The sequence below is a fragment of the Bos taurus genome, chromosome 13 (assembly GCF_002263795.3).
Source record: "Bos taurus isolate L1 Dominette 01449 registration number 42190680 breed Hereford chromosome 13, ARS-UCD2.0, whole genome shotgun sequence".
In the NCBI taxonomy this organism is placed as follows: domain Eukaryota; kingdom Metazoa; phylum Chordata; class Mammalia; order Artiodactyla; family Bovidae; genus Bos; species Bos taurus.
The window spans coordinates 56,661,713-56,686,646 of NC_037340.1; the positions used below are offsets into that span (position 1 = coordinate 56,661,713).

Sequence of the window (24,934 nt, forward strand, 5' to 3'; positions counted from 1 at the left end):
GACTGTATAGAGCTTCTCCATATTTGACTACAAAGAATATAATCAGTATGATTTGGTATTGACCATCTGGTGATGTCCATGTGTAGTCTTCTCTTGTGTTGTTGGAAGAGGGTGTTTGCAATGACCAGTGCGTTCTCTTGGCAAAATATTTTACCACAATTAAAAAAACCCATATGCCTGATTCCCAGGAAAAAAGTAAAACTAAAAGCAAGAGAACTCATGTCTTTTAAGACTCTCATTCAGACTTTCTTTTAACCAAATTATCTAAAATTATGCAGACAATAATTCTTACTTTGTAGTCTTTATATTAAAAAATTAATATAATTTTTAGAGCAGTTTCAGAGATAACAGCTATACAGAGTCCATATTACTCCATCACTGCACCCCAGTTTTCCCTATCAGTAACAGATTAGTGTTACAGATTTGTTACAAATGATGAGCCAATATTGATACATTATTAACTCAAGTATATAGTTTACCTTATAGTTAACTCTTTGTATCTTCCATGTGTCTTGACAGATGTATAACAACAGATATTGACCCTTAGAGTATCATGCATAATAATAGTTTCATTGCCTAAAATTCCCATGGTCCATCTCCCCTGTTTCTTCTCTCCCCAATAGAACTCCAGACAAAAACTGATCTTTTTACTGTCTCCATAATTTTGCCTTTTCCAGAATACCATCGAGTTGGAATCATATAGTATGTAGCCTGTATATTTAGGCTACATACTGAATCATATGAAGTCATATTGGGCTTCTTTCACTTAGCAATATGCATTGAATTTTCCTCCCTATGTTTTCATGGTTTGACAGCTTTTTTGTTGTTAATGATGAATCCTTTATATGGACATACCAAGATTTTGTTTATCTATTCATCTATTGAAGGACATCTTGGTTCTTTCCATGTTTGAAACTTAAGAATAATGCTTCTATAAACATTCATGTGCAGGTTTTGTGTGGACATAAACTTTCAACTCATTTGGGAAAATACCAAGAAGCATGATTGCTGGGTCATATGGTAAGAGTATGTTTAGTTTTATAAGAAACTGCCTTTCTTCCATAAATGGAAAAAGTGGCTGTACTGTTTTTGCATTTCAGCAGCAGCGAATCAAAGTTCCTGTTGATCTACATCCTTGCTACTGGGTATTGTCAGTGTTTTGGATTTTAGCCATTCTCATGGGTGCTTGATGGTATTAGTTTTAATTTGCAATTCCCTAATGACAGGTGATGTTAAGCATCTTTTGTATCTTTATTTACCATACTTATATCTTGTTTGGTGAGTTGTCTCCTCAGATCTTTTGCCCAGTTATTAATTGGGTTTCCTAATTGTTGAGTTTTAATAGTTCTTTGTGTATTTAAGATACCCGTTCTTTATCAGATATGTATTTTACAAATATTTGCTTCCAGTCTGTGGCCTGTCTTTTCATTCTCCAAACAGTGTCTTTTGCAGAGCAGAAATTTTTAATTTTAATGAAGTCCTACTTAACAGTTTTTTCTTTTCATGGATTGTGCTTTTGGCTTAGCAAATAAAAAGGCATTGCAAAACCCAAGGTCACCTAGATTTTCTCCTGTGTTATCTCCTAGGATTTTTACAGTTTGCACTTTACATTTAGGTCTATTATCCATTTTGAGTTAATTGTCATGAAGGGTATAAGATCTGTGTCTAGGTTTTTTTTGTCATGGTGATGTTCCAGCACCATTTGTTGAAAAAGGCTAACTTTTCTCCTACCTTTGTTCCTTTGTCAGAGGTCAGCTAATTGTATTTATGTGGCTCTCTTTCTGGGCTCTCTGTTTTGTTCCATTATTGTATTTCTCTATTCCTTCACCAGTACCACACTGTTTTGATCATTGTATCTTTTCATTAAGTCTTAAAGTAGGGTCAGTCCTCAAACTTCTCTATTAATATTCTGTTGGCCACTCAGGGTCTTTTGCTTCCCCATGTCAATTTTAGAATCATTTTGTCAGTAACCAAAAAATAACTTGCTAGAACTTTGATTGAGATTACATTGAATTTATAGATCAAGCTGGAAAGAATTGACATCTTGACAACATTGAGCTCCTTATCTGTGAAGATGGAATATCTCCATTTATTTATTTAAAAATTTTATTTTATTTTGGCATATAGTTGGTTAATGATGTTGTATAGTTTCAGGTGTACCACAAAGTGGTTTAGTTATACATGTATCTGTTCTCTGTTGTTGTAGATAATCTTTGATTTTTTTCATCAGTCATTTGCCTTATATAGATCTATTTATATGCTTTGTTAGATTTACACTTAAATATCTCATTTTGGGGGACCTGATGTAAGCAAAATGTAATTTCACATTCCATTTGTTCATTAGTGGTTTATAAGAAAGTGATTTTGTTTACAAACCTTGTATCTTTCTGTTGTGCTATATATATTTTTTTAACTTCAAGAATTTTTGTTGATTTTTTAGGTTTTCTACATAGACAGTGATATCATCTGTGAACAAAGACAGTTTTATTTCTTTCTTCCCAGTATGTATGTAGTATATTTCCATTTCTTATTTTAGGGCATTTTGTAAGACTTCTGGTGACAGCAGAGAGCTTTCCTTGTTTAATAGGAGTGGTGACAGCAGAGAGCTTTCCTTGTTTCTCTTATCAGTGGGAAAATATCTAGTTTCTCTTCTTTAAGTTGTAATGTTAGCCATAATTTTTTTTAGATATTCTTTATCAAGTTGAGGACATTCCCCTCCATTCCTAGTTTACTGAGAATTGTTATTGTGAGTGGATATTGGATTTTGTCAAATGCTTTTGCACATCTATTGATATGATCTTATTATGTTTCTTACTTAGCATGGCTTATATTAGTTGATTTTCAAATGTTGAATCAATAACACATATGTGAAATTAAGTCCACTTGGTTGTGGTACATAATTCTTTTTCTACATTGTTGGATTCAATTTGCTAAACTTTGTGTTGAGGCTTTTTGTACCTACATTTATAAAAGATGCTAGCCTGTAGTTTTCCTTTCTTGTAAGTTCTTTGATTTTGTACTAGGGTATATTGGTTTCATACAGTGAGCTAAGAAGTACCCCCTCTGCTTCTATCTTCTGAAAGGTTGTGAAAAATTATGATTCTTCCTTAAATGCTCAGTAAAACCCAAAGGTAAACCCATTGGCCTGTTGCTCTGTACTTTGGCAGGTATTAATTATTGATTCACTTTCTTTTATAGATTAGGCCTATTCAGGTAATTTATTTCTCTCCGTGTGAGTTTTGGTAAAACTTATCTTTCAAGGAATTGGTCAGTTTTGGTTATCAAATTCATTAACATAGAGTTGTTCATAATACTTTTTTATTAGCCTTGTGATTTATTATCCATGTGATTGCCTCTCATTTCTGATATTAGTAAATTCTGTCTTTTTTCTCTTTTTTTCTTATTTGGCCAGAGGCTTATCAATTTTATTGACAATTTCAAAGAACCAACTCTTGGTTTCTTTCAGTTTTTTACAATTTTCCCCCCATAGATAGAAACATTTTTTTAACTGCTACCAAGCACTCTGAACAGTTCTATATGTTAAAAGACTTTATCCTAGGTTGTTTTAGTGCCTAACAAAGCCAAAATTTATTAAATAATTTCTTTTTTAAAACAATAAATTTCTGAACCCTTTTATTCCTCTTTGTAGTTATTTAATGAACCAGATTTTTCTTAAAATTTTTCAGCCTTTTTTTTTTTTTTTTTACTTTGAAGGTTAACTGGTAGAGTTTTTAAGTAACTTATAAATTATTTCAGAGAGAAAAATCAAAAGGGAAAGGATTTACTGATGCAGCAGAATCTTTGATAAACCAAATTAATAAGCGATACCAGCCAAAGGACAGCATACAGTCTGCAAGAAAATCAAAGGAGTCTTTGATTGACAGGTATGCTCTTAAACTTTAGTTGTATGTGTCAGGAAAATATTCATTTCTAAATTATTTTATATAGTTTTAAGGTTAGTTTTAAACATACTTGCAGATAATGTAACTTTCCATTTGAAAACACAGGTACTTATTTACTTTTATAAATAGTATCTGCTTAAATTATATAGAAAGGGAACTAAAATTAGAAGTAGTCATTTAAGAATACAGTATTGATGCAGCATACCATTTCAGAAATCTTTAGGATATAGACATTTTAGAAATTTTATTTATTGAGTCTATGATGAGTAAAACTAAACATATTTAAATATATTGCTGAAGAAAATACCAAACTTAAATGAGCTAAAATGAGTTATTTTATATATGCAAATAATGTATTCCTTGTTTGCAGTCTTTTTGAAAGTTTTATTTTATTATAAAATATTTCTTTATAGTCTTCCAGGTGGTTGGTTCATGTTTAAATTAATTTTGGCTTTATATGGCATGGAAAAAATTAGTCTTATGGCAGAACCATTCATTCTAAATTGCTTGGCACCTCCTGCTGCATAAGTGATTTAGCTTAGATTCTGTTACTGTTGCTGTTTATTATGGCTGAAGTTGCAAAGGATTCAGACTAGTACTGTCACGTTTCAGTTTTTCGTAGCATATTAAATATAGACTTAGTGACCCAAATATGTTTTACCTTATATAAAATGGCTTTTATGAAATACACTCTACTGACATTTTAATTGCCTTTTTAACTTTGACAAAACCTTTTTTACAGTGATTTTTCAAACAAATCAGATCTACAGCTCGGTAAGGTAAGTTTCATTTATTTAATTACACCAAACGTATAGTCAAAGATGATAATTTGACTTTACAGTAAAATAGTAGTAGGATGGACATAGATTTAATGTTTTCAGCATATTGAAAAACAGATTAAACAACTGACACTCAAGCTAGCCCCTTAAACTTCCGTTCTGCTTTTCAAAGAAAATGCTTAACATATATGTGTGATATTTTTACTTTTTGGTATATGATTCAGACCATTTTTTTTCCTAGCTCATCCTATCTCTCTTGACAATAAGATTGTTCTGAAGTCCATATTTTTGTTAGAAACATTTACTCTTCAGCCAGGTTTAAAATGTCACTTATCTTTGATTTATTCCTCACAGTTACTGCGACTTAATTTCAAGTTTTGAGATTCTCCTTCTGTAATTTGCTCTTGAATCTTCCTTCTCCTGACCATGCCAACTCGTTTTTTTTTTTTTATTTCTAATCCCCAGCTTTATGCAGTTCTTTTTATTGCTAATATTTTCTCTGTGCCAATCCATTCATTGCCCTCAGTACTAGCTTTTTTACTTTGCAAAGCACACAGCTTCAGTCATGTCATTCTGTTGTTCAAAAATCTTTCTTTGGTCTCTGTTGCTTATTGAATTAGGTGGAGACCTGAGCTGACCCCTGCTGCTGCTAAGTCACTTCAGTCGTGTCCGAGTCTGTGCGACCCCATAGACGGCAGCCCAGCAGGCTCCCAAGCTGGCCCCTAGACCTCTTAAAAGTCTGAATTACTTGGCAGAATTAGTTTCCTAGACATGTCTTGTTTAGCTGAAACAGAATAAGATTCCCTGGAGTGTCTTTCCTGTGTTTATTCTTTTTCTTCCCCCTTTGGAAAGAACTTTGAAGTGAGTCACCAGGTTCTTTAACCTCTTTTCTCAGCGTCAGAACTTTATTCCTCCTTGCAGACCTTGCTTCAGAGTCTGCCTTCTCCAAGAAAACTTTGTAAGGTGCCCTGACTCAAAATCCAAATGGGCAAGAATTCTGAATCTGTGCAGCAGTGTTGTTGTTCCCTTTTTTTGATATTTTATTCACTGTTGCAGTTTTTTCTTTCTCTCTTCTGTCTTCTAGAATGTAACTGTTTAGAATCATCTTTGTATCCTATATAAGTTAAGATCTTTGCTCACATTTGTACCTTCTTTAATACGGTTGCTTATTTTTGTATCTTCTGTAATAACTAGCAAAAACAGACCTGCAAGAGATAAATTGAGCAAATGTATCTAAACACTGGTAAAAGTCATTTTGGCAAGTTTAAGTCAGATAAGTAATTAAAAGAGTAAACTATTGAAGGGTAAACTTTCTGGAATAATGCAAATTATTATAAAATAGCCAAAATAAATAAATAAAATTGAAGAGGAATCACAACTAAAATGAGTATTTTAGTTTTAATATTTCCAACTTCCAGATATTAAATTAGACTTTAATTATTTCTGATCAGTAATCAATCATTTAGTGATATAGTTAAATTATGTCAATAACATAATTACTTAAATATGTTAAGATTTTATTTTACTTCTTTTGTGCTTACTTTTTGATCATATTGAATATACTTTGAACAGTAGGCTATAGAAGTAAATTTACATACATTTTTCCCTAATAATACTATTAACAGTTGGCTGATACAGTTTTGACTCATTCACCTGAAATTTTGCATAAATCTTAGCCTCTCCCAAAGTTTTTTTTATTTAACAGTTTAAGCAAATGAGATTCTGGAGGGGGGCGGGGGAGGGGAGTAGAAGCATGCTTGTTTTGTAATCCTAGAATCACTGAATTCAGAATACCAGTGAGGTCATTTACCTATGTACAATAATGTCAATAAATATTAAAGATACAAGGATATTAATTTTGTATTTGATTTATAATACTTTCTATTATGTTCTTAGTACTTAAGTCTTCAATTTTTTTTAAAGTGTGGATGATTAAAGAAACTGTCACAGATGTAAAATTTATATTAGTGAAAACACCATTAGAATAATATATGAAAGTTTAGTTGTATATGCTGTTTGACAAGCAAGGTGCAAGTATGAATGGTTTTATGTTAATTTCTTTGTATTTAGGAGAAGGTTCAGAAAAAAAGTTATAGACAATTGAAGACTACTTTTGTTAATGTTACTTCGGAATGCCCATTGTAAGTAATTTTTCATAAATCTTAAAAGTTTTCACATTTGAAGAAAAATTTTGTTGTATAATGGAGTTAATGTTTCTCTTCATTTTTACAGGGATGATGTTTACAATTTTAATCTGAGTGGAGCTGATGAGCCTGTTATTAAACTTGGAGTAAGCTGGAAATCAGAAGTTATTTTGTATTTATTCAGTATTTATTTTATATTTACCATACAATTATTAGAATATGTTTTCTGATTTCCATCCTCTTATATTTGCTTTAAAATATTTTAAAGTATATTATTAAATTTTTTAAAATTTATTTGGTACCAACGTAGGTATTTTTTATTTTCTTTCAAACCTTTTGGACTAAGTAGAGAGAAATGAGAAATTGGGGCAATAAGAAAGTCACTTTCCTTCCTGATGCAAGATTTAAAATTACTACTCTTGTTTTTAATATAGTTTATATTATTAGCTTTCTTAAATATAAAAATATTTTAGTAAGATTTTGTCTCATATGAAGTGATAGAAATGAGATTTTTATGTTAATTTCTTTTGTTGTTTACCATTTAACACTAAGAAAAAAATTTTAATGCTTATTCACAATATAGATGCAAGAATTTCAAGCTACAGCTAGAGAAGCCTGCATGGATAGTTCAATAACATTGTAGGTATTTTTATTATAATTATATGGATCAGTTTAAAATACAGTTTCCTCAATTGTTCTTTTTCTTAAATATTTCCTTCCAGTTTGTCTGAGACATTTTAACATATCAAAAGAGTGAATAACATGCTACTGTCCTAACTACTCCTACTGTGATTCTATTATTTTAGCATTTACTTCTGAAATTAATATGCAGAGTCTGTACACTTTTAATATTAGCTGTAAGCTGAAAGGACTCAGTAATCTTTTCATCTAACCTTGTTAATTAATAAGTAACTGAGGTCAGAGAGTAAGTGACTTGGGCATAATTATATAGGGAGTTAGTGAAAGAGTTAAGGCAGAAGACTCTAAGAAAACAGGTATAACTGTCCACTCACATTCTACCTTAAACAAGTAATTAAGATTAAAATTAATGCATATTTTTGTTTAAGGGTAGGTTTAAGGAATCATGATGAACTTGAACCTTCTCTCAAAGCAAAAGATAAAAGAGTAAGTAATAATATCCTAATGTATCTATTAAATCAATATTTGTTTTTAATAATTTTTCAGCGCCAAAGATTATCACAGGACTGGAACACAAAAATATTAGGATCACTTTTATTTTTACTTTGGAAAGATTATCCATGTTCCTGTTAAATTTTTCTTATGGTCTTTGAGCTATTTGTAATCATTAGTAATAGACGATATGACAATTCTACTCTCTTAAATGGTGTTAGGTTTTGTTTTTGTGGAAATAAGCTGTTTTGATTTAACTTTTAATTAATAAAAACATGGACAGCAAAATACGTCAGTCTCTGATCTGGATTTCAGAGTCTATTGGATAGGTCCTTAATGCCAAATGGATTCTTTAGCATGCTAAAATAATGAAGAACTAGTTTTTCTGAGTTTATTGGTAGGTTTGTTTTGTTTTGTTTTGTTTTGCTTAACTTGCTTTGTATGACATATAACAAGCCAGATTACTTCATCTATTATAAGGATTGTTTTTTTTACTATAGATTGGATCAGATTGTAAAAAGAAAAATCCCTTTAGTGATAGTGACACAGAATACAGATGTGATGACAGCAAGACTGATATTAGCTGGCTAAGAGAACCAAAATCAAAACCACTGATGATGGACTACAGCAGAAATAAAAATGTGAAGAAACATAAAAATGGGAAGAAATCAAGTAAGAAATCACTTTTTATAATTGCCGACCCTTATGAATGAGATATACCAAAACACTACAGCAGTTTTTCTTTTTGTTTTATGATTTTTAGTACTATATTTAAATCTTTTTATTGGGATCTTAGGGACACCAAATATGACTTATTGTAATCTTTGGTTCACGACACACTCTCATTGTTCATCTACTCATCTACTTCAGTTATTTAATGTATTAAATATTCATGAGACCAGTATCCTAAACAAAATCAAACTTTGGACAGCACCCCACCCCCAGCTACATCCAACACACATACATTTTAGGAATTTATATAGATGCAATAAAAATTTATTGAAAGGAAAACAATTTTATTGCAGACATTTTTGTGTCTAAATCTTTCACAAATGTTTTCCTGGCATAAATCTTCTGTTTCTTTTAGTGAATCTCTTGAAGTAGTTGGATAAGTGTTTGAGGTATACATTTTTGGCTAGACATAATGTCCATTTTCATAGCTTAACATCTATTTCAGTATTTTCTAAACCACAAAGACTTCATATATTCCATTTTTAAAAGAAGGTAGTATAACTAAGCTTTTAAGTTTATATTTATTTTAAGGGAATCAATTTTTATTTCAGGATAAAAATATTGGTTAGTGACCTGTGGGAGTTGAGGGAGGGAATGATGGCTTACAAAGAAGTAAAAAGGAAATAGGAAAAAGTAGAGGAAATAGGAATGAACTTTGGCCTATGTTTAGAAATGTGACTGAATTTAGAAAACAGATGAGAGTTCAATCATATTCATAAAGAAGAGAAGCAAGATTATCACATTTATGAGACAGTATGAAATAGTACAATGTATGCAGAAAGTGCAGTGTCAGAGTAGTTGAAATGTAGGTCAGACTTGTGGGAAAATATTGAAAAATGCTGCTGGCTCTAGTCACAGTGTGTGGACTTAGAAGCAATGTGTTACAAGCCAAGGAGAAACATGGTAAGATTATATAGTCAGGAGCTATTGCCTGGTGGGAAGATGTGTAAGTAAAGATATTTATAACATAGACTAGAAATCTTGGGGAGTTATTAAAGGTTAGATAGAATACTGTAATCAGTAAATACTCTTAAAATTGAACACTTTTGAGTGAGTTGTTTTGTTTATGTACCTGAATGACAAGCCAATATGTACAAGCTGGCTTATTGCCAGGATTGGAGGACCTTTCTTCCAGAATTTCATTATTTCCTTGGCTTGGATTATCCCAATTATTAAGGCTTCAGTGAATATTTAGAAAATTGAACTTGTGCTAGAAATCAAAAAAGGGAATAGGGACTGAGGCAATTCTCATAATATGGGTAAATCTTAGAAACATAATGATGGGGGAAAAATAAAGCAAATCATAGTATATTACATGACATGACTATTTTGTATTGTTTAGGGATATACATCTGTGAAGTAAAACTGTAAGGTCAAGTGACTAAGAAACAGATTTAAGGATAGTGATGGCCTTTTGGCAGAGGGGCTATAGGCTACACAGGGTCTTATAAGGGAGTACACAAAGTAGATTCAGTATTATTGATAATCTAGTTCCTGAATGGAATAGTAAATTCATGGGTATTGACTTTATAGTGTGTTAACATATTCTTTTGTTTCTTTAAAAATTTATAATATAAAGGAGAAGGGAAGTTTGTAATTCATGTTGTACCAAATTATACTTAAATTTTGAATGCATTTGAAGGTACATGCTTTCTTTTATGATTTTAACTTATTTGCAGACATATTCTACCAATTTTTAATGTCAGTTCTTGTCTATTTGAAAAATTTAACCTTATTTTCTTGAATTGCAGGACCATCTTTGGAAAGGGCACAACCAAGATCTAAAATGGTAAAACCAGGAAATCTGTGTTTGAACATCCCTTTAAAATTATCTTTCTCCTTGTAATGAAAAAATATCATTTGTCATCTCATAATTTTATCCTTGGTATCAGTTCCTTGTTTCCTTTAATTGTTCCAAGCTTTGCACACTTAACTTCTGCCTTTTTGAATCATGTTGTTTTAAGTCTATTTTACTCTGTGGTTATAGATATTTTTGACAGCTTTTCCTTTCTTAAGTTACATAATATATATCAGATCTCATAGAACTTTAATTATTCAGATAAAAAGTTGATAAAGAATATATTTTAAATGAAAAGAGAAAATTCAGTCATTTTAAAAGTATTAATCAAGAATCTTTTTATTCCTACAAATATTCATATAGATTCTGTCATAGTGTCAATTTTATAGCAAATAGCTTGTATCTCAAAATATTGATCTAATATACTCAGGAATTTTTCTTCTAAAGACATCCAACAAAATCATTACCAAAAAGGTAGATGAGACAGTTGCATATGGGAGAACCAGACTTCCACGAAGAGCAGCAAAAACCAAAAAAAATTATAAAGACCTCTCAAATTCAGAATCAGAGGGTGAACAAGAATTTTCATGTTCATTTAAAGAAAAAGTTCTAGTACAGGTAAATAGATACAATTCAAATTATTAGCTTCTAAGACCCTTTTTAAAATGTTAAATATATATTTTGGTAAGAATGTCAGATTTATTTTGTCACTTCTTTTTAAGAGTTAACCTATGTGAGAAAACATAAATTGATAACAATTGTAAACAATTTTGAATTCTAAAATTTTAAGTGAAATATGGGAACTCTGATTTCCCTAAACTGGAAATCATTTTCTTTGAACCATTATAGCATTTTATTTGTATCTATTAGGATATTTATGGTCTCATAGTCTCCTGTGAATTTGTCATATGCTTTCTAGTATATTAGAAAGTCTTCACTACTCATGTTGAGGCCCCTGTTATACCTGTATGTAGTGAAATAAGGCATTTTATAAATATTTCAATGTAATTTAAATTGTTTTATGTGTCCAAGTATAAATCATTTGCATTCATGAATAAGTTGAAAGTTATCAATATTTTTAGGAGAAGATTCATTCCAGAAGCAAAACCATGAAACTGCCAAAAAAACAGCAGAATTCCTTCACTGCCAAAACACAAAAGGATGTATCAAAAGAATGGAAAATTTCATCTCTCCTGAAAAATGCTGGAAGAGATAATAGTCTTGACCCATCTCCTGTGTCTTTATCTGGGAGTCCATCATCTATAGAAGTAATGAGATGTCAGTGTCATTTTTTTCTTCTAGTTGAATATTTAGATGATTTCCCAGGCCCTTTCTATATTATATCTCTATGTGAAAACACAATTTGAAGACTAATTTTGGGGGGTATATTTAAGATTTCTACTAGTCAAAACTTCATTTTTATGTTAGTTAATGCTAGTAACTTGGTCTTGCTAAGGCTAGTTGGCAACAATATTACTGTGACACTAAAGTTAGGAAGTTTAAAGACCAAATACATTTTCCAGATAAAATGGAAATAATTATGGGGCTTTCTGTTTTCTCATTTTTACATTACATTGACAAAAGTCCCCAAGGAATATCATGTTGATTCTGTAGACTCACAGTGGATTATCTTCATAAACAATTGAGGCTTTGCTTTTATTTAAAAATAACTGGCAAAGAAAAAAGTTTTCTCTGGAGCTCTGACATAGGTATATGTTTTTCAAGTATAGAAACTATAAAAATAAGTATCTAGCTTTAATACCCTTTTCCTTTTATGGATATTTTAAAGCATTTATAAGTGTCATTTTAGCTAAAATTGAAGGTTTATACCAATTAATGTACATTTCCTCTAAAGTAGTTATTTTGTTCTTTTCTAGAATGTTTTCATAATGCTCAAGACCACTGTCATCTCAGACAGGCACACATTCAGAAGACAGTTGCACATGCCCTGATTTGATCTGAAAACTATCTTTCTGAGAATTCTTTACACTAAGACTTATTTCAGTCATGAATTTTCTCATCCACATATAAAAGATTTAGATCAGATGATTTCCCAAGCTATTTTACCATAAAATTCTGTGACTTTAATATCTCAGTACTGCCTATGGTGTTAGAATACTCAATAATTATGTTGATCATTATAGTATAGCCCATACTATAGATATTTTTGTTTGAAAATGTTTGAAAGTTCTTATTGTTACAATTATGTTTTAAATTGAGGAATAATTTTTTAAAGTCTTATATTTTATATATAATTTTATCTTGATATATTCAAAGTTTATCCTTTCTAAATACAGCTAAAATTTGGGAATTTGCTAAATTATTATATTTTTAGAATTTAATACTATTTCTTAAGATGTCAACTGTCATCTCTTTTTGTATTTTGTGAGGCAATATAGGTGTAGAGAAAATAACAGAAAGGGACTTTACTCAGGATTGTGACTGTGTAGCAGAATCACCTGATCCAAAAACTTCATCACCTGAATCCTTAAACAGTGGAGTTGGAGGTCCAATAAAGTCATCCAAAAACAGTGAGAAAAATTTACTGTGTACAAGAGAAAGTTCATCAATTGCACAATCATTATTTTTGGTAAGAAAAGAAAAATGTGTGTATATATATTTTATCAGATATACCTGAAGGAAGTAAATCATTTGCCTCTAAATCAAATACACAGTGCTTGTCTACTTAAGGTTCTGAGTTTGGTCTTGGGGAGAGAGGAACTTACCAATAAGTAAAATAGCCTCGGTGAACTAATAGACTGATATGTTCAGGAGGACAGTGCAGTGATATGAGAACTACGGAGTACTGATAAGAATTCTGTAATAGAAACAGTCCCTTCCAAAGAGGTATTACTTGTTTGTCTACCTGTCAGAACTGCATTTCCTAGACTGGAATAGGCTTCTTCCTGCAGCACAGGCACTTCTTTCAGGTTTTACCAAAACTCAAAATCTGTACACTTTTAGTTACTAAATCACAAGTTGACAAAGAATGTAGTTGAAACAGTATGACCATAGCATTTGCTTTAAAGATTTATAGAGGAACTTTACCTATTAGTTTTAAACAGTATGACTATTAACTTAATGGTATATTGAAAAATTCTTTATTCTGCCACTGATATTGTTATTTGTACCATTTCTTATTGATAAAATATGTACATATAGTCAAGTCTTTTAAAAAGACATTAGATATAGGGATCAAATATGGGTCAAAGTGAGGGTAGCTAAATATATAATGTCTACAAGTAGTAGTTTATAGTTTGAATTCTTTTTTAAGTTGTTTGTACTTCAGTGTCAGTTTACAATGCACCCCCCCACCACCTCCAACCCTTTTTTTGGCTTAGGTTTTATAGATGGCTTGATTTGGAAAATTTTGAAGTAGTAATAAAGTTACAGAACTGATTGCCAAGATAATATAGTTCATTATAACTGAGTCTAGCTGAAAGTTCTGAATTAGAATTACATTAAACCCTGAGTCCACTGTTTGCTAGCTGTGAAACATTTTATAAGCTAATGAATCCCTCTGCACCTCAATTTTCTCATCTGTAAAACAAGGCTATGAAAAACTAAATAGACTGATTATGTAAGCATTACCTGATACATAGTAAATCCTCAAATATATTATTCCCCTGATATGTGCTAATCTCTGTATACAAAAATGGAATTAAGGAAGTTCAGCACACCTATAGCCACAATCTAAAATCTCTGAAAAAGCCAGCCAGCCTTCTGTCCCGTGATTTTGAGTCAAGTGTTTTGGTTTGTTTTTTTTTTAAATATTTTAATTTTTTAACTAAAGGATAATTGCTTTATAGAATTTTGTTTTCTATCAAACCTCAACATAAATCGGCCATAGGTACACATATGTCCCCTCCGTCTTGAACCTCCCTCCCATCTCCTTCCTCTTCCCACCCCTCTAGGTTGATACAGAGCCCCTGGTTGAGTTTCCTGAGACATAGAGCAAATTCGCATTAGCTATCTATTTTTCATATGGTAATGTAAGTTTCCATGTTACTCTCTCCATACATCTCACCCTCTTCTCCCCTCTCCCCGTGTCCGTAAGTCTGTTCTCCGTGTTTGTGTCTCCATTGCTGCCCTGAAAATAAATTCTTCAGTACCATCTTTCTAGATTCCATATATATGCATTAGTGTACAATACTTCTAGGCTCTAGGTTCATCCACCTCATTAGAACTGACTCAAATGTGTTCCTTTTTATGGCTGAGTAATATTCCATTGTGTATATGTACCAAAATTTATTTATCTGTCGATGGACATCTAGGTTGCTTCCACGTTCTAGCTATTGCAAATGGTGCTGCAGTGAACATTGGGATACGTGTGTCTTTTTCAATTTTGGTTTCCTCAGGGTATATTCCTAGGAGTGGCATTGTTGGGTCATATGGTGGTTTTATTCCCAGTTTTTTAAGGAGTCTCCATACCATCTTCCATAGTAGCTGTATCAATTTACATTCCCACCAACAGTGCAAGAGGTTGCCTTTTCTTCATACCCTTGCCAGCATTTCTCATGTGTAACCTTTCTCATGGCCATTCTGACTGGTGTGAGGTGATATCTCATTGTAGTTTTGATTTGCATTTCTCTAATAATGAGGGATGTTGAGCATCTTTTCATGTGTTTGTTATCCATCTGTATGTCTTCTTTGGAGAAATGTCTGTTTAGGTCTTTTTTCCACTTTCTAATTGGGTTGTTTTTCTGGTATTGAGTTACATGAGCTGCATGTGTATTTTGGAAATTAACCCTTTGTCAGTTGTTTCATTTGCTATTATTTTCTCCCATTCTAAGGGTAGTCTTTTCACCTTGTTTATAGTTTGTTTTTCTGTGCAAAAACTTTTAAATTTAATTAGGTCCACTTGTTTACTTTTGGTTTTGTTTCCATTACTCTAGGAGATGGGTCATAGAGGATCTTGCTTTATGTCACCGAGTGTTCTGCCTATGTTTTCCTCTAGGAGTTTTATAGTTTCTGGTCTTACATTTAGGTCTTTAATCCATTTTGAGTTTGTCTTTGTGTATGGTGTTAGGAAGTGTTCTAATTTCATTCTTTTACATGTAGCTGTCCAGTTTTCCCAGCACCACTTACTGAAGAGGCTGTCTTTGCCCCATTGTATATTCTTGGCTCCTTTGTCAAAAATAAAATACCAATATGTGTGTGGGTTTATTTCTGGGCTTTCTATCTTGTTCCATTGGTTTATATTTCTGATTTTGTGCCAGTACCATACTGTGTTGATAACTGTATCTATGTAGTATAATCTGAAGTCAGGAAGGTTGATTCCTCTTAAAACCTCCATTCTTCTTAAAACCCCTTTGGCTATTCATGGTCTTTTGTGTTTCCATATGAATTGTGAAATTTTTTGTTCTAGTTCTGTGAAAAATGCCATTGGTAATTTGATAGTGATTGCATTGAATCTGTAGATTGCATTTGGTAGTACAGTCATTTTTGCAATATTGATTCTTCCTACCCAGGAACATGGAATATATCTCTCCATCTGTTTATGTCATCTTTGATTTCTTTCATCAGTGTCTTATAATTTTCTGTATACTATTCTTTTGTCTCCTTAGGTAGGTTTATTCCTATTTAATTCTTTTTGTTGCAATGGTGAATGAGGTTGATTCCTTAATTTCTTTTTCTGATTTTTCATTGTTAGTGAACTGTTTTTACTCCTGCAGTGTTTTATGACCTTTTATTCTGTTTAACCAGTAGTTTTCACAAAGCATATATTTCAAACAAAATTTTATATGAAACTTTCAATGTGCCAACTGTAAAAATGCAGCTGTACTGTTTAAAGCAGATAGGTCTGAACCCTGACCTACATACCTTCCCTCTCTGATAATCCCCCAAAGGCACCTTTGCAAGACTCTTAATTTCTACAGACCACAGTTTAAAACCCTTTGTGATTGATTGATTAGACAGCCATGCCATGGTCCTTTCTTGGTATTGCTTCATCATCCTTCCTTTCCCTGAATCCTTTCTTCCGTTAGTATCCCATGTTGCAAATCTCAGCACATAAGTCATCCCCACTCACCTACTTTGATGCTGTTTGCTAGATGAAATTTTGTTACATATTTATTGGCTGGACATTTACAGGAGACACTGTGTTTCCAATTTACTATTGACTCTTCATTCTAAGTCTCTCAGTCATGTACAACTCTTTGCAACCCCATGGACTATATCGAGTCCATGGAATTCTCCAGGCCAGAATACTGGAGTGGGTAGCCTTTGTCTTCTCCAGGGGATCTTCCCAAGCCAGGGATTGAATTCAGGTCTCCCACATTGCAGGCGGATTCTTTCTTTACCAGCTGAGCCACAAGGGAAGTCTGACTCTTCATTAGGTATTGGAAATTTGCTATGTAAATTTGTTGTACCAGCTTACACTCTCCAGCAATGCTATGTGATATTGCTCATTTTTCTACTGTGTTTTAGTTTTTTCTTTTTTGGCAATCTGATGAATTTAAAATGTGTCTGACTTTAATTTGCATTTTTCAGATTGGCCATTTTGTAAATTGCCTTTTTTTAATTTTTAAAACTGTATTGTTTGATTTTTCCTATAAATTTGGAGTTCTTACTATATGTTGGATATTAATTATTGGTTATATCCAATGCAAACATTCCTTTTCTAGAATATAGCTTGTCTTTTCACTTAATTAAATCAAAATGTGAAATTTACCAATCTTTTGTTCAAGAAATCCTTCCCTCAGTTATTGTCATAAATATATTTTCTCTACAAATGTTAGTTCTAAATTTGAGGTTTTTCTGTTTTTCTAGGCTTCCTCTTTTTGCATATGGATAGTGAGTTAGTACAATGTCATACATTGGATAACTGCTCCTTTCTCCATCTGTGATGACACTTGGGTCACTGCCTTGGCAAGCTCATGGGTCAGCTGTTCGCCCAGTAAAGTATAGGATAGTACCTCTCTCTGTCTCTGTGCTAACACAGCATTACTTCAGTTTGTATATTAATAGTTTTATGCATACAGTGGTTTCACCACCCCCATCTTGACCCTCCTCTCATACTTCCATATTATAATACACTTCCAAATTATAAGCCCTGTACTTGGCCTATATAGTTTAGAATTAGTTTGTTTAAGGAAAGAATTGCTTTTTACCAATACTGAGATTTCTCATCCATATATTTCATTTTTCTCTCTACAGTTTGGTCTTATTTCCAACAAAGTTGTGCAAAATCTTCCACAAAGAAAGTTATACTTCTGCAGTGCTTTATTGGCTTTTTACTTTACTGTATTAAAAAAAAAAAACTTAAATTGTTTTCTGCATTTTTAACTTTTTGCTTTTGTATAGAAACACTGTTGATTTTTATATCTCCCACATCCTTGGCAAATTCTATCATAATTACCTGCTTAAATTCTCTTGAATTTTCAAAATAGGTAATCAAACTGTTTTTATGGTCATTTTCTCATTTCTCTTCCAATCCTTATTATATACATGGTCTTTTCAAGGTGACTCTGACATGTGGAGCAATGTTAAATAGATATCGTAGTAGTATGTATGCTTATCGATAGTTTTTAATAGATACTTGTTAGCAAATTAATGTTCTAATTGTTTAAATGCCTTATTTCACTTATGAATGGGTGTTGAGTTTTAGCAGTGAACTAGTTATTCCCTCAGAATTTAAGTAGTTTTACTTTAATGTCTTTGTATTTTTCTTTAGTTTTTTTTAACTTCCTTTGGGTTTCTGTACGTCTTGTTCATTCATAGCACAGTTAAGTATAATACTGTTGTGAATAGAAGTAATACACATGTGGTACAGTTGACCCTCTATATCTATAGGTCCACATCTTTGTCAGCCAACCATGGATTCAACCAACTGTGAATCAGTACTTCATATGTAGGACATGAGCATCAGTGGATTTTGGTATTTGCAAGGGGTCCTGGAACCAGTTCCTCCTATCCCCCACAGATACTGAGGGGAGAATGTACTTGTGCTCAGTTGCCAACTCTTTTCAACCCCATGGACTGTAGTGGGTTACCATGCCCTCCTCCAGGGGATCTTCCCAATGCAGGGATCAAACCCAGGTCTCCTGCATTGCAGGCAGATTCTTTACCATCTGAGCCTCCAGGGAAGCCCAATTGCAACAGCTATTCAGATGTAAACAGTTATACTTCAGGAAAAATTTATGGAAATTGAACCTCCAAATATGAAAGTCATATGGTACTACAGCCAGTAAGCTTTCCTTAAACTAAAATAGTTCTTAATAAGAATCAGATTACAGGCCTTTAGTAATAGTTATAATAATTTAGTATTTTTCACCTGTTATCTGAAAGTGTGATGTTTAAAATATGTAAGATGGTTTGATCATAGAAAAAAAGTTGAAATACTTACAACGAGAAAGTCTTAAATAGGCTATCGCTTTAAACCACTGACTTACATATTTATAATTAAGACTTAGTGGTTTCATGATTATATAGAAATTTGGTTGAGTTTTTCCACTATAAAAGTCAACCAACAAAAAGATTAATATTTAATAACCTATAAAATACAGAATGTTAATACAGAATTATAGCTTGGAGTGGGCTGGGTTTTGTTTGGGCTATACCAGCCTCCACTTAGGACAGGTTGGTATGTATAGACTGAGTAGAGAAACATCATTAACTTAAGTATAGAAGGGGACTGGAAATGGACACAGATTTTCAGAAAACAGGAAAAAGACTAATTTGGCTAACACATTTGTATTTGAATCAGTAAGACATAAGGTTAGAGGACAAAGATGTGGCTTAAAGATATAATTTGAAGGAAGTAGTTTAGACTTTTCTTTGGCTTCCCTCCTGACTCAAAGAAATCAAACTCCTAATAAGGAAGAATTGAAAAATAGGATTAGTTTTAAAAAGCAGCTCAAAACTATTGCTGTAATTTAAGATTGAGGTTCACATAAGGATTTAGGAAAATGCATAGCAGTGTGAGAGATTAAAAAGGGATAGAAACAATGCGAGGAAAAAAACCAAATTGATAGCATTTGCAACTTACTGTCTATAGAACTTGAGAGAGATGGTCAAAGGTGTCCAGGAGTACTTACACAGAATGTTTTTCCAATTCTGATACTTATCTTAGAAAAGTCATTCAGCATCTCCATTATCCACGTCTAGTGAAGAAAGAGAGAAAACATGGTATGGCATGCCCAGTGACTCCACACATATGTCAGGTTTGTGGTCAAAGACTTGCTTTTTAAAAAACGCATATTAATTACTGAAATACTACTGTGAAATTTCACCTAAAGGAATTATATTTTTATAATTATACCATTATTCAATTTAATGTCAGAATTATATAGGATTTAATGCAGTTGTCTAAAACTATACAAACGGAAACAAGGGCTTTTTTTTTTTTTTTTACAGTTAAAAACCCATATAGTATTTTATTCTATATTTACATAATATATATATATATATATTAGGTATTTTTTATTAAGATTGTAGCACTGTTATTTACTGTTCCTAAGGCTGTATACAACATCTTAGTCGCAAACGAATGTACACGGAAGATAGTCTAAATAATTCTGGTGAAGTGGAAGAAGAAAGAGCAAACTTGCTTCCCAAAAAACTCTGTAAAAGCAAAGATGCAGATCATCACACCTACAAAGGTAGGTAGATCAGATGTCTATGTCAAAATGCAATTAATTTGGAAAGTGGTTTCTTCAATTTTGAGTGACTTCTTTCATAAAACAAATTCCTTTGTAAAGATAACTTTGGATAGATCCAAGGAGGATGCTTTATCACAAAGTTCACTGTATTTTACTGTTATAGTAAGCATGATTTTACTCATAAATCTTCCTCATCACTACCATATATATAGGCTTTACTACAGTATTAATTGATAGATTAGCATATCACTAAATAGTTGGGTTATTAATGTGCAAGTAGTAAAGAATTAGTTTTTTAAAAAATCAATCCAAATATGTTCCATTTTAATATTACTGTTTCTGCCTTAATTCCCATGCTGAAAGGTTTTTTATAAGTCAGAATATTTTAAATGAAAAATATGCCTATGATTTATAATCCTTAGATTACATATAGAATCTGAAAATAAGACATTGTTCTTAGTCTCATGACAAAGAAGGTAAAATTTGTAACAATGCATATCTTAATTTTAGCTGATTGTCTTCATTTTTTTAGTGTCCGAAAGTATATCTCCATTATCAGCAAATGACTTTTCTATTCCTTTGGAGAACTGGGAAACTGAAATTTCAGATGTAGGGATGATGATGTGCGAGCAGCTCAATACAGAGTTTCAGAGGAAAGTTAATGTGAGTTGTCATCCTTTAAATTATGATAATATGCCACACTTTCTACTAGACTGTCAGTTCAGTTAACCCTTCGGCAACAAAACACCCATTCATGAACTAAGCTTTCCTCATGCACTGGTAAAAAGCTGGAATGATTTATGAGCCAAGTTTTTCTAAAATTTTATATTACCCATATTTACCTATGGGTTCTCTCTGTCCTATTTTCCTTTTCAGTTTAACGTTTTGAGTCTTCTGTGATTTTTCTTTTTTCTGAACAATTTTCTGTTTTTGCCTAGTCTTTAATACATTTTTAAAATCTCACAGCAGTAACTGCTTGTGAGGGTACTATATAAAGTATAGAGGATGAACAGTCTCAGTCAGAAACCCATTTCGTTTCACCAGTTCTGTACTTAAGTTCCTTAGTTATTGTGGTTCCAGTGAGGTGATATTTGCAAAAATACTTTCTAAAATACAGTAATTCTAAATTACTGTTTTATCCACTCATCTCTTTTTCTCACATGCCTGTATTTAGACAGTTCTTTTTCCCCTCCTGTTAAGACATTTTCCTGCACAGGTTATCAGCTCTCTTTCTTTGCTTTTTTCTTTTCTTCATGGGTAAACTCTGAAATTATTTAAGATTCTGTAGATTTCTTTTGAGTTGATTTATCCAAGGTCACCCTCGTCTAAACAGAGAAGCCCTGATTTGTACATTCTGCATATCTGTGACTAGATGTGGATATGTTTTATGGAAAATGGTAGTAATTTTGAGTGTGACTCCTGGGCTGTGTTCCTGAAAAGAACTATAATCACTAGCATTTTGGTAAATGTAATGTACTTATGAAAATAACTAGCAATTCCAACCCTCAGTCAGAGCCTTCCTGGTGGGACTGAGCTTATTCATTAACACTTCAGTTTAAATCACTTGACTTTTTAATTTTTCACTGTTCTAAGTTGTTAGTCATTTATATTTCATGGAAAAGGCTTTGGTCTTAATATAATCTTGGTTAGATTATTTTGTAAAGATTTTTCAAGTTAAAAAATGAGTGTTTTTCAGATACGCCACAAAATGATGGATTATTTTACTAAACAGACTTGGAAAACAATTCAACAACATATAAAAGCAATCAACCAGAAGATTCAGGAGTACAGGTCTGTGCTAAAAATCCCTTCTGAAATATCCTAGGTGCTTTGTATTCTGAGTGCTGTCATTTTTTTAAAAAAATCTCATTTTCTTTCTTTAATAGGATCAAAAAACTTGACAAGTTCCAATTCATCATCATAGAGGAGCTAGAGAATTTTGAGAAAGATTCACAGTATTTAAAAGATTTGGAGAAGGAATTTGTGGTTTGTGCTTATAAGAGTTTAAAAATAATTGTAAAACCTCATTTTTAAAGAGCTGCACTCAGGACAACTTCTATTAACCTTCTACTTTTAGACTATACCATAAAGGTTTTTGTTTTTTAGGACATAATTTAGTTTTATCCTAGATTTTTAGTTAGTTTCATGTACATACACTAAAAATACAGACTTAAGTTTATGATCAAGGGGGATTAACATACTACTATATATAAAATGGTAAAATAACAAGGACCTATACAGCCAAGTATATTCAATATCTTGAAATAACTTAAATGGAAAAGAATCTGAAAAAATACATGTATGCATGTGTAACTAAAATCACTTTGCTATATATATATCTGAAACATTGTAAATCAACTGTACTTTAGTAAATACATATATATAAAGTTTATGACTACCTTTTACAGGGAGAAAGTCTGAAAGAGTTTATGACATCTGCAATATTCTTAGCATATAGCCAAGTTGTTTTTTAAATTAGAAATAAATATAGTAAATTCTACTGTTTAGTTTTAATTTTTAGTCATAACTACAGTGTAACTAGTTTTGTACTTTTAAATTTAGGACTTTCGGGAAAAGGTATTCCAGCAGTTCAGTGCCTATCAAAAACGTGAACAACAGAGGTCAGTATGACATTCTTAATGATTAGAATATATAACAAGACTTTTTGGTCAAAAAATTAAAATTATATATACTATATTATAGTAATTTAATTTGTTAAGTACCGAAGTAAATGCACAGGTAACTTTCATTATTTTAGACTTCACCTTTTAAAAGCTTCATTGGACAAGAATGTCTTCTACAGCACTGATTGTGAAGAAAATATTGTTACATCTCAGGTATAAATTCTGTATTTTTGTATGTAATCTCTCAATATTGGTTAGTCCAACTTTTTGCTGTGAACTAAGTAAATTCCATGGAAGAAATTATTTATTCACAGATGTGTTTGATGAAAGAAAACATGAAAATGCTGCAAGACAGACTTCTTAAGGAAATGGTAAATCAATATCTAGTTTGGGTTTTTCAAATGGAATGATCAGTCATGCTTTTTATGTGTTTAAATGAGAAATTCTTCCACAGGTCTTTCTTTTTGGATTGAAACCACTGGGGTTCTTTTAGTTCTTTAAAATGGGAGCAAATTTATAGTAGAAAATAGGGGTGATTTTAAATGAGTGTCTCCTTAAAAGAAAGAGCAATTTAAAAGGAAGCTAGAATAATTATTTCCTTGTATGTATCTAAGCAAGGTACACCACAGCAGTCTTGCTGTGTCTTCTGAAGGAGAAGGGGTGTCAGGCAGAGCAAGAAAGAATTTTCTTTTACTTAGATTTGAGGATACAATTAGCTGATTTTGCAGAGGTCTAGTAGACAAGCAACTGGATTCTGGGGGGAAGAGCTCGCCAGGGTGGGGAACAGGGAAGGTGTCTAAAGGTGCCGTCCAAGGGAAACATGCCTTTGGTGTTTCCTCAGAGATAGAGGCATTTCTGTGTATACTACAGGATATTTTAATATACTTTGATTAAATTTTAATAGAACCTCAGTATGCTGATAGTAGAGGCTAAGACGATAGTTGTTACTAAGCCAGTTTAGCTGGAAGCACATAAGCTAACTAACTAGACTGATCCTTGTTGAAGTTCTTTTCTAGACTGAGGATTTAATATTTAAAGGAAGTAAAAAATTTCATTGATTTGGGGTTTAAAATTGATCTCTCAGTTGATCATCTAAATATATATCTAAAATATCAGTAATAAGCATATAGTTCTGTAGATACCTAGGAACAGCCTTTAGGGGATTGGATAGGATGATAGTTTTACAGTGAATCACTGTTCAAAGTGATATTTTTTTTTCTTGGCCACAGCAAGAAGAGGAGCTTCACACTGTACGCAGAGGACTGAGGTCATTATTCATGGCTCATGAGAGAAACAATCTTTGATGTCTAGTTGTTCTCAACAAGTTTTATCCAATTATTCCTGTTTAGCTTAGGAAATACCAGAATAGCTCTATAAAGAAAAGACATGTTACCCAAGCAAGAGTACCTCTGTAGAACCCTCTAAATTCAAAGAACTGTCTGTCCTCTGCTGGATAAGAAAGAACCTGTAATCACCATAACATGACTTAGCCCCGAAGCCTTTTGTCTGTGCAATACTTTTTTCAGAAAGCTTTGGGAAACCAATCAGTAGAAGGAATTGGCTTACTTTTATAGTAATATTTACATGAGACAAATATTACCAAGTTAACTATATTCATACAACTAGTTACTAAAATCTATCATATAAAATATATTTTAAATGCAAACAGTTTGAACTAAATATATAAAGTATTGTTAAAATTTACTAGTTTAGAACATGGTTCAAATAATAAAATTTAGTGATGCATAGAAGGGGACGAAGTCCGATTTAAAATGCTTACCTGAGTGTACAGCAGTACTTTCAGCATACTGTTGGAGAGAGTATTTATTCAGCGGTGGCTCCATTGTATTAGAAGGCACTAAATAGCCTAACAGAGTTACCATTTTAATTCTAGGTAGGCATATTATTAACTCAAGCAGGCTGTTTTGACAAGTACTTTTTAAGCCCTAGGGTTCACTGTAATATTTTGCTAGATTAATATATGAAAATGAATACGTATTTAGTTTGCTTTAATTGTGTAATAAAGTTGAAATAAATGCTGTAACTTGATTGTTATACAGTTATTCTATAAATCATTTTGTTTGAATATCCTCCAGTCAGACATCTGAAGTATACCATCACACCATCTCACTTTACCAGTATTTAAGTACAGTGGTAAAAGTGGCTTCTTAATCTAAATAAGCAAAAAAAAAAAAAACCTTTGCATCATAGCTTTATTCCAC

At 32.1% G+C, this 24,934-nt stretch overlaps 1 protein-coding gene across 10 annotated transcripts in view; it reads left to right on the plus strand.

Moving 5' to 3' along the window:
* SYCP2 (synaptonemal complex protein 2) overlaps positions 1–24,934 on the plus strand; it is a 73,306-nt gene extending 48,372 nt beyond the window's left edge. For 8 of the 10 annotated variants that reach the window (XM_059892988.1, XM_025001144.2, XM_025001145.2 and 5 more), the window contains 20 exons: positions 3,757–3,884; positions 4,645–4,681; positions 6,752–6,822; positions 6,914–6,971; positions 7,409–7,464; positions 7,893–7,950; positions 8,457–8,628; positions 10,440–10,477; positions 10,934–11,104; positions 11,569–11,764; positions 12,877–13,076; positions 19,560–19,650; positions 19,948–20,088; positions 20,621–20,751; positions 21,785–21,879; positions 21,975–22,074; positions 22,651–22,709; positions 22,847–22,925; positions 23,027–23,083; positions 23,942–24,934. In XM_059892988.1, the coding sequence (XP_059748971.1) occupies positions 3,757–3,884; positions 4,645–4,681; positions 6,752–6,822; positions 6,914–6,971; positions 7,409–7,464; positions 7,893–7,950; positions 8,457–8,628; positions 10,440–10,477; positions 10,934–11,104; positions 11,569–11,764; positions 12,877–13,076; positions 19,560–19,650; positions 19,948–20,088; positions 20,621–20,751; positions 21,785–21,879; positions 21,975–22,074; positions 22,651–22,709; positions 22,847–22,925; positions 23,027–23,083; positions 23,942–24,016 (2,013 nt within the window). In that variant the 3' untranslated portion in view covers positions 24,017–24,934. Of the gene's footprint in view, positions 1–3,756; positions 3,885–4,644; positions 4,682–6,751; positions 6,823–6,913; positions 6,972–7,408; positions 7,465–7,892; positions 7,951–8,456; positions 8,629–10,439; positions 10,478–10,933; positions 11,105–11,568; positions 11,765–12,876; positions 13,077–19,559; positions 19,651–19,947; positions 20,089–20,620; positions 20,752–21,784; positions 21,880–21,974; positions 22,075–22,650; positions 22,710–22,846; positions 22,926–23,026; positions 23,084–23,941 lie in introns of those variants that run through there. The other 2 variants (XM_059892990.1, XM_059892993.1) reach the window with 2 other exon arrangements.